The sequence below is a fragment of the Anomalospiza imberbis genome, chromosome 17 (assembly GCF_031753505.1).
Source record: "Anomalospiza imberbis isolate Cuckoo-Finch-1a 21T00152 chromosome 17, ASM3175350v1, whole genome shotgun sequence".
NCBI classification, from domain to species: domain Eukaryota; kingdom Metazoa; phylum Chordata; class Aves; order Passeriformes; family Viduidae; genus Anomalospiza; species Anomalospiza imberbis.
The window spans coordinates 5,413,909-5,429,037 of record NC_089697.1 but is presented as its reverse complement, the minus strand read 5'-3'; the positions used below and the strand labels follow the sequence as shown (position 1 = coordinate 5,429,037).

Genomic DNA, 15,129 nt, shown 5'->3' with positions numbered 1-15,129 from the left:
AGGTCCTTGATGCGGCACGCTCGGCTGCTGGCCAGCTGCAGTGCCCCTTGTATTTCCACAGCCAGCACCACCTCTGCCATCCTTGCCCACCCCTCCGACCAACCCTGCAGCCACTCCGCGGGGGTTTTCTGAAAACCCTCCTTCCTCTGAGCAAGATCTGACATTTCAGAAACAATTTGGGAAGTTAAAAACTTTTAAAGAACTATGTGGTGGAGTTTTTTTTTTTTTTTTTTTTTTTTTTTTTCTGCTTCCCACTCCCCCTCCGCCTTTTGAGTTATTAAAAAAATATTTCCCATGACACTGGCGAAGGCCAGCGAATCCATGAGTCACCAGGAACAAGGAGTCATGCACGCGCCGATCCATCACCCGTGGCCAGCACATTGTGAGGGGCCCTTCCCTGGGAGGAGCTGACGCTGATAAGGTCCCTCCAGCCGGCCAGGAGTCGCTTTCCCTCTCGGCTCCCTCCCAGGGCTGGGCGAGGCCGGCCTGGCTCCCCGGACACCCGTGGCGTGTGTGGTCCGGGGGAGCCAGCCCTGCCTGCTCCGTGCCGGAGCATCCAAGCGCAGCCTGGTTTGTTCCGAGGCTTGGGGGGTGTTAATTCTTAGCCCGCTCCCTCTGCTATTCAGCAGCGGAGGGAAGGGTTCTTCATCCGCTATGGGATGAAGGGATTAACCCGGTGGTGTGGGGCAGTCCCGGGTACTGCTCTGCTCACCCACGCGGATGTAACGTAGGGGAAAGAGGGGGTCACACCAATGCCTGGCAGCCCCACACCTTCTCCCTGCTGCGCTGCACAGGGACACAGGGACACAGGGACACTCCCCTGTCCCTCCCCATCCCAGGAGCACCCACTCCAGCCCGGAGCTCTGCCGGAGGGGAGAACACCCCGGGGGAGTGGGGACCTGGCTCCAGCCCCGGGTGAGCTGGTGAGGATGACTCAGCCTCTACTGGATCCAGACCCAAATCTAGGATGCAATTATGACTTATAAATATTTGTGTTTTGTTTTTCTCTTTTGCAATCAACTTCTTTTCTCCAGGCTGTCCTCCCAGTCGGAGTTCCCATCTCTGGCGGTGCCGGCCCATGGCTGGAGGGCAAACACCCACAGCACTGTGCCTTTCAACAGCCAGACCAAGTCCACGACACAACCTCTTCTTCCTCCTCTAAGATGATGCCAATGTGCAAATCTAAAATTACAAACAGACACTGTCTAAACCCAGACTCTTATCTTTTGGTCTCAAATGCTGGAATGTGCCCTCACAGGGCTGACATTAAACACGAATTGCTGGTGATAGTGTGATTTAAGACCATTTAAGCAACACAGCTCACCTCAGGACACTCCTGGCTCAGACATGAGGTCTGGAGCCTGACAGCCCCTGGCCACCCACTTCCCTTTGCCTCCCGCCTCTCTCCAAATATTTAACTTTAAGCAGTCTAATGCAAATTGCTGCTTTTTTCACCCAACCAGGGATTTCAGTCTCTTGTCGGAAACTTATTTTCTTGATATGATTCTTCACTTTTAAATAGCGCTGATAAAACCCACCCCAGAGAGAGGAAGAGGGTTATAGAAAGTGAAAACCAGGTACTTTCAATTTGAACAAAAAGTAGCACCGAGTATTTCCAGTGGCTCGGTTATTACAAGACATCTTGAAATGATACTTTAAAAAGAAATGAAGACATGCTCAGGTATTTCTGTGTTTTCTTGCTGACCTTTACACGAGTTTCATCAGCAACAAGAAGAATGAGAGTTACTGTGGGCAGATGCTGTCATGCTCATGAGTAAGTGAGTAAGTACGTGGCTCCTTCCCCTCCAGGTGTGCAGATCAAACTGCTCCACAGGGCTCCTGAAATCCTCCTGTGAGGTAAGAGGTGCTTGTTGGGTCCAGTATTTGATCTGAGCCCTGACCTCCCCAAAGTAACTGGATTTACAACAAAACATCTATTCATCTCCAGCCAGCTTTATTTTTAAGCATCCCCTTGGCACGCGTGAATAAGTTTTGTCTATTGGATTCTGTTCCTGAGGCTGCACTTTGCTCACTGCAAATTGCAAATACAGTTGCAGGAATTATTACTATTAGTAACATAATGGCTGTGTTTGAGATGCTGGCCTGAGAGAGAGGCAGCCATGACTCTTGCCCTGAGATTTTATGATCATTGAGCTTTACAGCCCTGCAAATAGTGAGCGTGAGATGGGAAATGATCAGCACCATCAGCCCTGTTAGGGAAGCTGCAGTTTCAAGCTCAGGAGCTGATTTAGTAAGGGGGATTGACCAGAATAACCCTGCAGCACGAGCCATTTGGCAATATTTCATGCTAGAAATGCTCATTCTGGCCATTCTCTCCCACACTGAGCATCAGGGCTGCAGGAGCCCAGCAGTGATTGCCAGCATCCTGCAGGTTATAGGATAAAAGGGGCACCTGAGAAGAAATTACCAGGAGGGCTCAGGACCTGTTGTGTCCCTCAGTGTGGTGACAATCTGCTATGCAAAAGGGGCCCTTAGCCCCTGCCAGGAAGTGTCATTGCAAAATTCCCTGGGGGAAAGCGCTGCGGGGAAACCACTGACTTGGTGACATGCAAATATTTAATAAGGAGGCACTGAGTTGAACAGCTGTGGGCTGAAATTATCTGCATGGTCAATAAAGGCACAACATTTCCTGTCAGGTTTATGACTGATAAAATATACTTTGATACAATCTTAATTAAGTATCTTGGAAAAGCTCGTTTGGGCAAAAATCTGACACGTTTTGCTTCTTGCCTCAGCTCAGCATGAAAGCCACACACAAGATATTGGCATCTCCCAGCATGGAAATTCTGCTTTTTGGCCAGTCTTAGTATCCATAGACAAGAGCAATTCAGAAAAACTCAGGGAAGCTCATGCAGATGAGATTTATAGCCCTGCTTCTGGCTTGATTTGGTAGCAGAGCAGTAGAGGATGGGTGGTTGGTGCAGAGCTCTGGTAGCCACATCCAGGAGACCCTGCCCCAGGGCTGGGATGTTCCCTCCCTGCCAGCACCCAGCTGCTTGCTGGCCCGCCTGCAGCCTGAGCAAGCAGAGCCGGAGCAGACACGAGGGTGTTTCCCCTTAATCATCCAGTCTTGGTCCTTGGAGCGAGGGATGGGCGAAGGAGGCCACAGCCTGAATCTGAAACACTTAAACCATGTGATGTTTGGATCCCAGCTCAGTTTAAAACAAGTTAAGTGAGGGGGGAGGTAGGGATGAAAACTGCTCGCAGCTTTTCTCAAAATCTGCTCCTCCTGCCCAGGCCTGACACTGGGGGATATCTGCTTCACCAAAGGAGCCACCACAGCATCACAAGCAGCTGCTCCGTGGAACCACAGCCATGGGGACCCTCTCCTGCACACACCCCTGCAGCTGCAGTCCGGCCCTTCGGCTAGAGCGTTGGGCAAGAGCTGCCCTCAGGGAGCCAGAGGGATGTCACCCCACCAGCAGCACAGCCCCAGCATGGATTCTGCCTGTCAGCCAGAGCTGAGGCACAAATAACAGCAGGAAACGTCTGGAGCTGATTCCTGGAGCCACGGCAGCGGCTTTGCCTGCAGAGCTTGACAGTGTCTGTTGTACTCTGGACTTTGGCTCATGGCAAGGTGAATTTATAAGCTTGGGATGGCTTTTGCACAAGCAGCAGCCAATGGGAAGGCAGTAGGAACAAGCCTTGGAGCCAAGGACACCTGGGCTGTAGCTTGGGCAAGATATGAAATGTCTCAGGCCATTGCTGATGCCTTCCATGCCCCCAGTCCATGCACTGGAATTGGCTGAACTTGACACAGGGGTGGCAGCTCAGAGGCTGGGACAGCCTCTGGCAAGAAGCATGGAGCTGTCCTGAGCGCAGGTTTTGCACAAAAGGAATGCTGTGCAAATAGGACTTCCAGCAGAGCATGATGCTGAAGACACAGCTCCTTGCCTGGAGCTGGAGACAGGGAGAAGTGAGAGCCCTTCAACCCTTCCAGCCACAGCTCCCCCATTTGGGAGCTGAGCTCCTTTCACACAACGAGAGACATTAACCAGATGTTTTAAAAAAGCAGAGCAGATGTGACCCAAAGCAGGTTTACCTTGTACCCACCAGCCAGAAAGGCTGGACTGAAACCATGGAGGAGCCTCTGTGCTCGAAGCCCCTGCTCTGCAGCGCTGAGTCCTCACCTGGACTGTGTTTTCCCAGGGATGGCAAGCAGAGTGCAAGGGGCATCAAAGCCACACTGGGGCCTCCAGGCAGTAAATTAAACTGGGGAAGCTGTGAGGAGGGAAGTGGACACTGCAAGAGGTTTGGGATTGCACAAGACAAATCTTGCATGTGCTGGTGAGGAGCAGGATCTGAGGGGTGGTGTGGGGCACAGGCAGCACCACAGCGCTCACTCATCACGAGCTCAGAAGTGTGGTGTGTGATGGGTTTGGCTCCTCATGGCTTCGAGGGATGATGAGCTTGGCACAGCTGTCCAGGGTACCTGGGGCTGCTAAGGCATGGAAAATTCCTTCCCTGGCTGTTACACCTGCTGGTTGAAAAAATCATTGCCAAAATTTACAAAGGGACACGATTCTCCATCCTGGATGCTCCTGCACCTGTTCCTTCTTTGTATCAGTCCTTGATAACAGCAAGGTCTTGACCACTGTCACTGGCAGGTAAAATGTGTCTGCAAGGACAGAACTGAACTACTGCAGTGGACATGAGTCTACAGGCTGCAAGCAACAAGAGGAGTGATTTATGGTGACAGAAAAGCCACAGATTGGTAAGAAGCATCATGAAATGGGAAAATCAGCTGAATTTCAAGGGATAGGCAGGAAGCTGATTTCATTGCCCTGAAATTGCCAGCTCCAAGCAAGAGACACTTGGAGCAGCTACTGCACAGTGGCCTGGGTACCAAAAGCCAGAAAACACCCTCACAAACCACCACTCAAAAGCCACAAACTGCCAGAGAAGAGCTGGACCTTGGACCTGCAGTGACTGTCAGCTGGAGGAGGAATGCAAACACTGATTACAGCTCACATGTGTAGCCAGGGAGAAAGGGAATGCTTCCCAAACAAATCAGCCCTCATGGCTGCATGAGGAAGAGGAGGGTCAGATCCCTTCTCAGTGCCAAGGCCAGCAATCAAGCTAATCATCAAACACACAGCAAAGCTCTGTGCTCCAGCACTCTCCATTCATCATCCCATTTTCTCACTGCAGTCAGTCTCTGATGCCTCATGAGATAAATAAACAAACAACTAAATCAATACAGTCATCTCAATCCCTGCAGGCCACAGGCTGTGAACAACACAACTTCTGCCTGAAAGAAGTATCAGTGTGGAAGAGATGCTCCCAGGAGAGAAGTCCAGCACCCCAGCTCCCAGCTGTCCAAAAATTAACACACACACAGGGGAATGGTTGGGCAAACAGATACTGAGCAGGTCCTCCCTTCCCACAGCTTCCTTATCATCTCCTCAAGCATTGCCAGATAGCCTGACCCTCCCTAAACCCAGGCACTGGGGGAGTGTTTTCATTCTTCATGACGGGCTGGGAAATAATCTGAGCTTATTGACTCGACAAGGGGGCTGCTCTGCAAACATCAGTGTCTGATGGGCCTCAGGCTCTGCAGTCCTGTCAGCAGGGAACCTCAGCAGAAACCCTCTGCTGAGAGAGGCCTGGGTATGAGAATGAAAGTAAATTAGGTCTGAACAAGATTAACAGGGATTTAATTGAACTATGTGAACTGGAACTCCAGTCACGAGCTACTGATTAGCCTGTCTCAAGGGATTGTGCTGCTGGCACTGGGGAGCACAAGGATGCATTGTGAGTGTGGGACAGCTCCAGGGACAGCCATGGCCACAGCTCTGGAGATGAGCATGGCCAGAGAGGCAGAGTTGCTTGAATGTGATCAGAAACAGGGGAAAGAACTCCCAACTCCCAGCCATGTTTCTTCAGAGCTGAGGCATGTCCTGCTGAGGGACAGGAACTCTGTGAAACACACCAGCAGAGGAAATCCAGCCCTCAGCCAGCTCCTGGCTTTGGGTGGCAGAGCAAGGTGTGGCTGCAGAGGTGCTGCCTACTGGCAGATACCTGGAGACAATCTTTGAAAACCTCCCCTTCAATAAAATTGACTTAATGAGGTCTTCAGCTCCCTTTGGGATGTTAATTACAAAACAGCCTGGAGAAAAGTGCTTGGGAATGAAAGGAGTCGCCACACTAGTCCTTCTCTGTTTTGGTTTTCTGGTGAGAGAACCAGCAGACACTTGCCACAGCTTGGCTACCAAGATCCAACACACACTTGCCAGAGCTTGGCTACCACTCTGGTCTCACTGCAGCCAAGAAGAGTCACCAGACAGCCCCATGCTCCAGCCATGCAAACCTGGGCTCCTGAAAATCCCTTTTACCAGCCTGAATCCCCATCTAATCCCCTGCTTGCATTGTTAGCAAATGATGCCTTTATTGGGGCTACCTTCGTGGGGGCTCTCAGAGCCCATCATGGGGAGCAAATTGATTTAGTCACTGGCTGGTTTTTTCCTTCCTCCAGGAGGGTGAAGCAGTGTTAGGAGATAGTTTGCGACTCCCAAGTCAAACACAGATACAGATGCACACATGCCTGACAGTATTAACTAACCAATTTCTCACAGATTAAAGGATCTGAAAGGATTTCCCTTAATGGATCATTTTAATGAATAGGTTATTTATGTCCCTATGTTCCTATAGTCTGGGAGTTTTGGCAGCTTTCACAGTGAATGTGAGGGAACAGGCAGCACAACTTTAAACACAGATTTCTTTTATAACAAAGATTGTGATGGCATTTATTACACATTTCAGGATAGACTAAAATACATGGGTTATTGGTAATCTCTACATACTCTAAATTCAACAAACAAGAGCATTCCAATAGGTATAAAGCTGTCAGGAACAGACTGGGGAATTTATCTTCATCCCTCTTCCCCCCAATAAAACCAAACGCCAACATCCATGATTTCTACTGAGCAATGAGTGAGCCAGCCTGCAAATAGCTGGATGTGGACATTGATGTAGTAGCTGCTATTTCAGGTAACAGCCACACAGTGCCCACTGCTAACTGGTTCTGAGCTGCAGAAGTGACTGTATTTTGGATAACACGTAAAGCATTAACCCCCTGCTTTAGGTAACCTGCAGAAAGCTGGAATTTACATAAAACCATTCTCATGTATTAAAATGGAAAGAGTGATCTGAAGTATGTACTCAGGGCTTTTTTTTTGCCCTGCAGATCAGAGGCAGAGCACAGGTCCATCATGGAAACTCATGGCACAACACTGTTCTTTGTAATTTGTGTGGGAACTTTTTGTAATATTTCTTTATTAAAGCAACTTTAGAGTGCTTGTGTCTCCTATGCTTTGTTCTGTACTCCTGGTACTGCCTTCATGTAGCTCAAAAAAAAAAATTAAAAAGCAGAATTCAAAGCAGAACTCCAAGCTGGATTTTAAGAAATGCAACTTGGTGCCAGCATTCTGGCTAAGAGCATCAGAGAGCGTGGAGCAGGGAAGTCAGAGTCACACTGGTACTGGCATCCCTCTGTCACCCCCACAACAGCAAGAGTGAGCAGAGGACGTGGCTGTTCTCAGCACTGATGGTTTCTGTAAATGCGCTGTTCACCTGCTGTTAAAGAACACACACCTGGGCTCACCAGGCATGTGTGACTCGAGGTTGGAGTCTGTGTATGCAAAGAGGATCACAGACTTGCAGCCCTGCCAGGGAGAACCCTTCCTTCAAAGCTGCTCTGAACCCTGGGTGCGCCTCAGAGAGCAGGTTCTCCTCCCATTGACTCACTCCTGATCAAACAAACCAAGATGTGAGCTGGCATCAGGAAGCTCGAGCTGCTCGACAGAGACTCCGTGGCTACGTCACCACCTCTCTCCTCCAGTCCTGTCTAGCCATATTTCAATCCAGTCCTGGATTGTCCCTGGGCCTGGAGAGCCAGAGCCTGAAGGAACAGTGTGTCTCCTGCCATACAGTCAGGGTACACAGCTGGCCTGCCACCCCTTGGATCTTAAAATACCACATCTCCTCAGGCTGACAACGTATTCGCCCTCAGGAGGAACTCAGCCAGAGGAGATGGAGCAGACTGGCAGGGAGGGATTTGCAAGAGAAATGATCCCCAGCTGTGTTGAAAGAGGGCCCATGGTCAGGGCTCAGCCAGCTGCCAGGAGGGTTTATCCATGGCACAGTGAGGCAGTGCAGGCTGATACACCACCAGTGCACCATCCCCAGACTCCCAGCTCAGCAGCTCTTCCCCAGCACGCAGTGCCTGGTCTTCCCAAGTTTCCAAGAACAACTCCCCTAGCACAGGCATTAAATTCTGCACCTTCCAGAGTCAAATTGTTTCCTGATTCTTGTAGTCATTGCAATCCCCACCACAGCCTCAGTTCCCTGAAATGTACCTGCTTTCAAAGGTGGGAACAGAAAGGAAGAGTGCATGGGTGGGGAACAAGAGGCAGCGACGCTGGGGAAATGAAAGCTTTCATCTCCAGTAGTCTGGAATCTGGTGAGTTATTACCTAAAGAATTAAAGAATATGACAAAGGCATTATGATTAAGCCATAAAATGCAGCTATGTATTTCAGACTAGATGACAACAGAGATGAATACAAAGCTGTGTAGTGTGGCATTCTTGATCCATTTGATCCCTCTGCCTTCAAAAAACACAACACAAACTGGTATCCAAAGTAGCAAACTCATGCTCCACTTTCCACAGGGACTTCACTAGAAATCTCAGCCAGCACGGAGGAGCCAAGCCAACAGCCCTCTCCACCCACCAGAACTGGAAGAAGTCACTTTAATGGTGACTGACACATTAATTAAGTCAAATGAAGTCCTGGATATGTGAAGTTCTCTTTGCTAGTAAGAAATCTGTGGCAGAACCCCAACCCTTCCACTCTTCTAAGTTTCTTCTCCCTTGCCCCTGAAAAGTAAAAGATGCCAGTGCCAGAAAACCATTAACAGAGTTAGTTGCCTTTGATGTTGTCTCTGAGGAAGCACGATTACAGGTGGTTATTTGGTCTTTGGGGGCTCATCAGCCACACCTCTATCGTTTCTTTTTGGTTTCCTTCTTAGGTTTCTTGCTTATCTGTGGAGCAGCTGCCTTTGGCTTCTTCACCGTCTCTGAATTCTTAGGCTCAAAACTGTCCGAGTCCTACAAGAATCAATTAAGAAACAGTCAGTAACTATTTTTTTACCATTTGCTAACAGGTTGCTTTGGGGATTCAAGTATAAACCAGAGGAAACAAGAGCTGGGTATCTCTGTTGGAACACATTGATGTCAAACTTAGGCCACGTGTAAATGAGACTTGAGCACCATCTCTGTTCCTTCTGCATGTGCTTTTTGATGAGTGTGAGTTTCTGCACAGAAACAGCTTGTTACCAGAGATGCATTAAAAGCTTAAATATCTAAAACAGGCTTTGGAGAAGAAAAACTTTGAAGGCAAGAAGAAAATCAACACAAAGTGAAAACTATTTGAATTAGGAAAAGATAACATATAATCATCAGGATGCATGGAAATAGTCAGCAGGCATTTCTGCCAAACACTAATCACTATCATGTGCAACACAAAAAAAAATTCCCAAAATAGTAGTAAGAATATAAAGTTCAGAGCCTCTAAAATCAGAGGACGGAATTGCAGACAAAGCTTTCTTCATCTGGATTAACAAAATACTGAGATGTGATGCTGGTTTCCTTCAGAGAAGATGAGAGATAATATTGCAGCCATGGGAAATAAAATCTAGTTATCTTGTGAAAACACAAGGGAACAGTGCCAGTCTCCTCTGAGAAAGCACACACATGCAGATTGCCTCCTTTCATTAAATGCATTTGAGTATAAATATTGCTTTAGCATCTTGGGTTCTCTCAGCCTGAGTGTGCCAACTGGAAAAGGACACACAAAAAAAGGCTGAGCAAGACGTGCGAGTTCCAAGCTTCCAAGCCAGAACTCCAGATAATGGAGGGGGAGGCAGCATCTGACAGTGTCCTTTTAATCAAAGAGCTTGGTTCAAAGTCTCTCAAGTTACTGGGCTATTACATCTCACATCTGTGTGGCTTTCCAAGGAAGGAGACTTGGCTGGCTTTCCAAAGGCTGTGAGCAGTGCACAGGGAGCTGGTTATTACTCAGGGATGCAGAATGCTGCTGCCATAACGTGAACACTGCTGCCTTCTAATGTCCAAACCAAGGCAGACTTCAAAGTTTGAGGCTCCGAGACAGCAAAGTTCCCCAATATCCTACCCAGACTGAAGCATCATTCTCAGGATCTGGAGGAGTAGCTTATCGTGTTTATGGTCTTGTAAACAAGTCATATGGACAGCACATCAAGAGGACAGTTTATATACGGAGAAAATAAAAACTAGAGTATGCAAACATCAAGGCACGCTACAAAAATAAATAGTAAAAGGTCCTTGAGCCTTATCATTTTAATTGGGGCTGGTCTCCAGTTTCCTACTCCAGACCAAAGCTCTCACTCTTTTCAACTTTCAAGAATAGGGTTACCCGGTATTTCTCAAAAATTTGCTGGGGAAATGATGGACTCTGACAGACAGGCACTGGTGGCTGCAGAGTAACAGTGCAAAGGTTGGGCTCAATGATCTTGGAAGTCTTTTCCAGCCTGAATGATTCTAAGACTTGCAATGGCACTGCATGGTGTCCAGCAACTGCCTGTTTTTCTCCCTGCTGGGAGCTGCAGCTCCTGTGGCAGGACAAGCAGGAGGGAGCATGACCCATGGCAGGACAGCATCACATCACACCAGCAGTTAAAGGTGGAAAAATTGGGTCATGAACTTTATCCTTCACTCTGTGCCTCATCCTGAGGCATTTCCTTCCCCCAAGAGGTTGAAAATTTCCAGGCTTCCTCTGCACAGGAGGGAGCAAACATGGAAATAAAGAATCTGAAAACAGAACTCTCCATGCTGAGTTGTTACTGAAAATATACCATCAACATCTGTATCAAAGCACCAAACTTGCAGCCTGATCACCTTGCAGCACTGAAATACTTGTCCCCAGCACCAAAGACATTTTTCTCTTTAATGAAAAAAGCCAGGCAGATGCAGGACATCCCTCAGTCTAGAGGAACAGCTCACCTCAACCTTTCCCTTTCAACTTCTGTGCCAACTGCATCAAAGGACCCTTGGACACTGGATGGGATGTCAGTCCTGAAAACTGCTTTTCTCACCTTTAGGATATACCAGAAATTTCACCTGCATCTTGGTTCCAAAAATGACACTCAAACTCAAGCCCAGAGTCATTTCCTGAAGGCAGGTCCTGCAACGGGGATGCCCTGCCCGGCAATTAATGAAGCAAATCAGCAGCAGGATGACAATATGGGTTGGGACAAAGCCTTCTCTTGCAGCCAGGAACTGCACATGCATTTAACACCTTGTCAATGCTTCAGGTTGCTTTTTTCACTAATATTAAGAGAGATCCTGGCTCAGATATTTGTTCCTGACTTTCCTATCTGGTGGTAAATCACAAGACAGAAACTGGAGGTGGGAAAGCCAGAGGGAAGGAAGGAGACTGAACAATGAAACTGTCATCAATGCCAGGGGCAGCTGTGTCTCCATTAGCTACTCAACATTCCCTCCCATCCTGTTTTCTCTGACTCTGCCCATTTGTATCAATATTAAAGAGCACTACTTACTGTCTTGTGGGACTTGGACACGGGCAGGATGATGGCAAGCACACAGATCAGCTGGAAAATGGCTCCAAAGAAGAGTCCATAGCGTAGCACATTCTCCATGAATGTGGGCTCAGGGATCTCAGGTGGGGAGAAATCCAACTCTGCAGCCATTGTCAGTGCACCCTTCTCCTCTACTGCTCTCAAGAAAACTGGTTACTGCAAGGGGGAAAATACAGAGCAATTTTTTGCATCATCCTTTCTGGCATTCACTTTGTTATCCACAAATGACAGACTCCCTCATGGAGTTTTGAAGATACTCTTGATCTACTGGAGCAATAACGAAAAGGAAAGCTGTGTTTAATTTGGGTGTTTGTCTTTTGTCACCTGCCTACAAAAACAGCCCTCAACTCCTGGTATTAGGCCATTTGTGGGTGAGGAGCAGACAAACAAAATATGAACCATGTTCATGAAACAATAAGGGAAAAGCTTAATAAGCAAGAATACATTTCTTCCTGAAGTTGATCACACATGCAAGGCGATTACTACTTATTTTTACTTATATTGTCCATGTGGACACAGCCTTGATATTTTAGATGCTGTACAAACCCAACTGCTTAAACCACACAGAAGCAGAGCTGCTGAAGGCAGAGGAACGAGTTATGTGTATAAATTTAAGTGTGGCTTTGGTGGCTGGTTACACTAAGCCCCATATAACTTAAAACAGTCTCACAGGTAGTTTGTGGCAGAGTTAAATATTGATCTACTGGGTCCCAAGCTTCTCAGCCACGAGACCATCCTTCCTTCCTTCCTCCCTTTATCTTTTGCTAATGGAGTTTTCAATTTGCTCTATGAATGAGTAATGGATTTTTACAACGAGGGAGAGCTCTCCTGCCAGAATTGCTAGAGTATGCCTCAGGAAGTCCCCAAAGGGAAATCCAATTAGTCTGAGATGCCATCACACTCAGCTGTGATTAGTGCCCCACTCGGTTTTCCCGACCTGGATGATGCCATTGTGCATTCCCTGGATCAGCACTGCTCACTGATAGTTACAATTCTCTGTACCACTAAAACTTGGGTGTGACTGAGTTTGTAGGCTGACTTTGCCTCCTAGGAATTATCTCCAAAGCAGGAGGTATCTCTGCATTTCTCAAGCTGGGAGGAGATTGTTACAATCTGCAGATGTGACCCAGTCCAGAAGGATGGCAAACGTGGCATGTAATTCCAGAGAAGTTATAGCTGGTAAATTTGAGAATCAACTCAATGCCATTGCACAAGAGGCAACTATCACTTGGTTACACACAAAAGGGAGAGGTATAAATTACAAAAAAATTTATTTGGTTTTCATTCAGCTGAAACACAGAATGTTATTTTGAATTTTAAGACAGGAGAACACTTCCAACTGCAGAGACTGCCAGCCACTGGAATAGGGAGACTGCGGAATCCCTGCTCCTGGTGATTCAGAAGAGCAGATCAGATAAGCACTGGCCTGGGATGGGTGTGGGTATATAGAATTGTGCCTTTGAATCAGGAGTTAAGAATAGGTGACCCCTCGAGGTCCTGTTCAGGTCTGTACTTCAGTGAAAGAAAATGTTTCAAATTCTGATTCCAACTCGGTCAGCAAGGGCTGTGTGGGACCTGTACATGAAGTCAGGACACACACTGACCCACCCAGGCACAGCCAGTCCCAAAGGCTGCTCACTGCTGTGAACAAAGCCTGCATGCATGTGCCCCATCCCAATTGCTTTTGCCTTTTAAATCACCTCTCCCAACCCACTAAGGCAGCAGTTCCTAAGCAAGAAACAGATTCACTTCTGAGTTGCATTTATCTCATCTGGATATCTTTTGAAAACATTATTGCTGCCTGCCCCTGTCCTCAAACACAGCAGGAAGGGAAGTTCTTTCCTTCCTCACCTGGAGTTTTCTCAGGACAAACTCCTGCCGATAATCCTGATTCACACACCTGAAACACAACACAGAGATAAATAGGAAAAGGAAACAGATACAATGAAAACAAAAAAAAGCTCTGTCCTCATCTTCTACAACTCTCCCCCTCCTTTCCCCTTTTCTAGCTCACCTGCCCTGAAGGCATTAGTAGTTCTTGAACAAATCCAGGTGCCATGACCAGCACCAAGAACTCCCCTGCAGGCTGGCAGCAGCTGCCACCACCATCTGAAGCAGTATCCCATGAAACATGGGATAAAAAACCTGGCATTGTGCTCCAACTAATTACAGCAGTGTCCTTGCTTGCTCAGGCAACCCACGCACGGACCATTGATTTTCCTGCCATCACTGGAGCCCAACTCTGAGCAAAATTCCTCAGTTTTAAAAAACTCCAGTGGTTCACACAATGCCCAAAGCCTCTGCCTTGCACCTAAACCAACAGGTCCCTGGATGGTGGAGCCTTCCTCCCTGTTCCCAAAAAGCTCAGTTTCACCACTTATTCCTCAGATAACATGTCTTCTTCTCCACAGGTTGTCAACTGCCTTTCTCCTCGGATCACCTCACCATAGCCACACTTAAAGCAGCTCTTCTTAAACTGCGTTTAACGATCAATACTCCTATGCGAGACCCTGAGAGGAAGCTGCCCTTGCCCTCTCCAGTTTATTCATGAGGTCTGGCACCCAGTGAATGAGCTGCAGGAGTGGCAAGATCCCTCCTCTCCCCACAGAACCAGCCAGGGGCTCCTAGGGGCTGCAGCTCCTGCTTTGCCCAGTGACAGCACCAAAGAGGATGTGGCTGCTCCCCATGGCTCAGGACCAGCCCCTGTGAAAAATAATCAACATATTTCCAGGGCCAGGGCCGTGCACCAGCCAGGAGACACTCCAACCTTTCTTCTTGCTCTTCTGCTGCACTGTGTTTCCCAGCTGATGTCTTCAACACCTGGCACTACATAAATCACTGGCAGAGGACAAAGCCACGGGAACAGCTCTAGTAATATATATTAGCTTCTTCTTGGGGTGGAAATAAAGTACAATGAAAGATTCCGTCAAAGGACGAGGCAAAAAAAGCTCAAGTTGGAATTTTTAACCGGCTCAGCAGGCGTCGGGAGGGAGCCTGGCCAACTTCCACCGGCTATTCCTGTCCGCACCGCTGAATCCATGGCCGAGGAGCCCAGCTGTGGGACAAGGGCCCGGGGGCCGCTCAGCCGTGCAGCCCCAGGGCGGGGACACCGGCGTCCTCCTCCCTCCGTCCCTCCCGGGCCAGCCCCGCTGGCTCTGCACTCGCCTCCCGGGGCGATGCTGAAGCCACCGCTGCCCCTCGCCAGCGTCCCTCGCCCGCAGAACCCGGCACGGCCCCGCTCACCGCCCGCTCCGCTCCGCTCCGCTCCGCTCCCCGGCCCGCGCCGCCCCGGAACGGCTTCGCGCCCGCGGGAAGCGCTTCCGGCCCGGCCCGGCCGCCGCCGCTCCCCGCAACCGGCCCTGAAAACCATCCCTAGCAACCGCCCCTGACAACCAGCCCGGCAACCATCCCTAGCAACCATCCCGGCAACCGTCCTTGACAACCATCCCTAGCAACCGCCCCGACAACCATC

At 48.7% G+C, this 15,129-nt stretch overlaps 1 protein-coding gene across 1 annotated transcript; it reads right to left on the bottom strand.

The window, feature by feature from the left end:
- Window positions 1-8,932: 8,932 nt before the first annotated feature.
- Window positions 8,933-14,922, bottom strand: MANBAL (mannosidase beta like). The gene is made up of 4 exons (XM_068207540.1): window positions 14,901-14,922; window positions 13,509-13,557; window positions 11,619-11,813; window positions 8,933-9,129 (listed from the first exon to the last, which is right to left on the bottom strand). Exons 3-4 carry the CDS (start codon window positions 11,766-11,768, stop codon window positions 9,022-9,024), a joined length of 258 nt encoding a protein of 85 aa, XP_068063641.1. The 5' UTR covers window positions 11,769-11,813; window positions 13,509-13,557; window positions 14,901-14,922; the 3' UTR covers window positions 8,933-9,021.
- Between the last annotated feature and the right edge of the window lie 207 nt (window positions 14,923-15,129).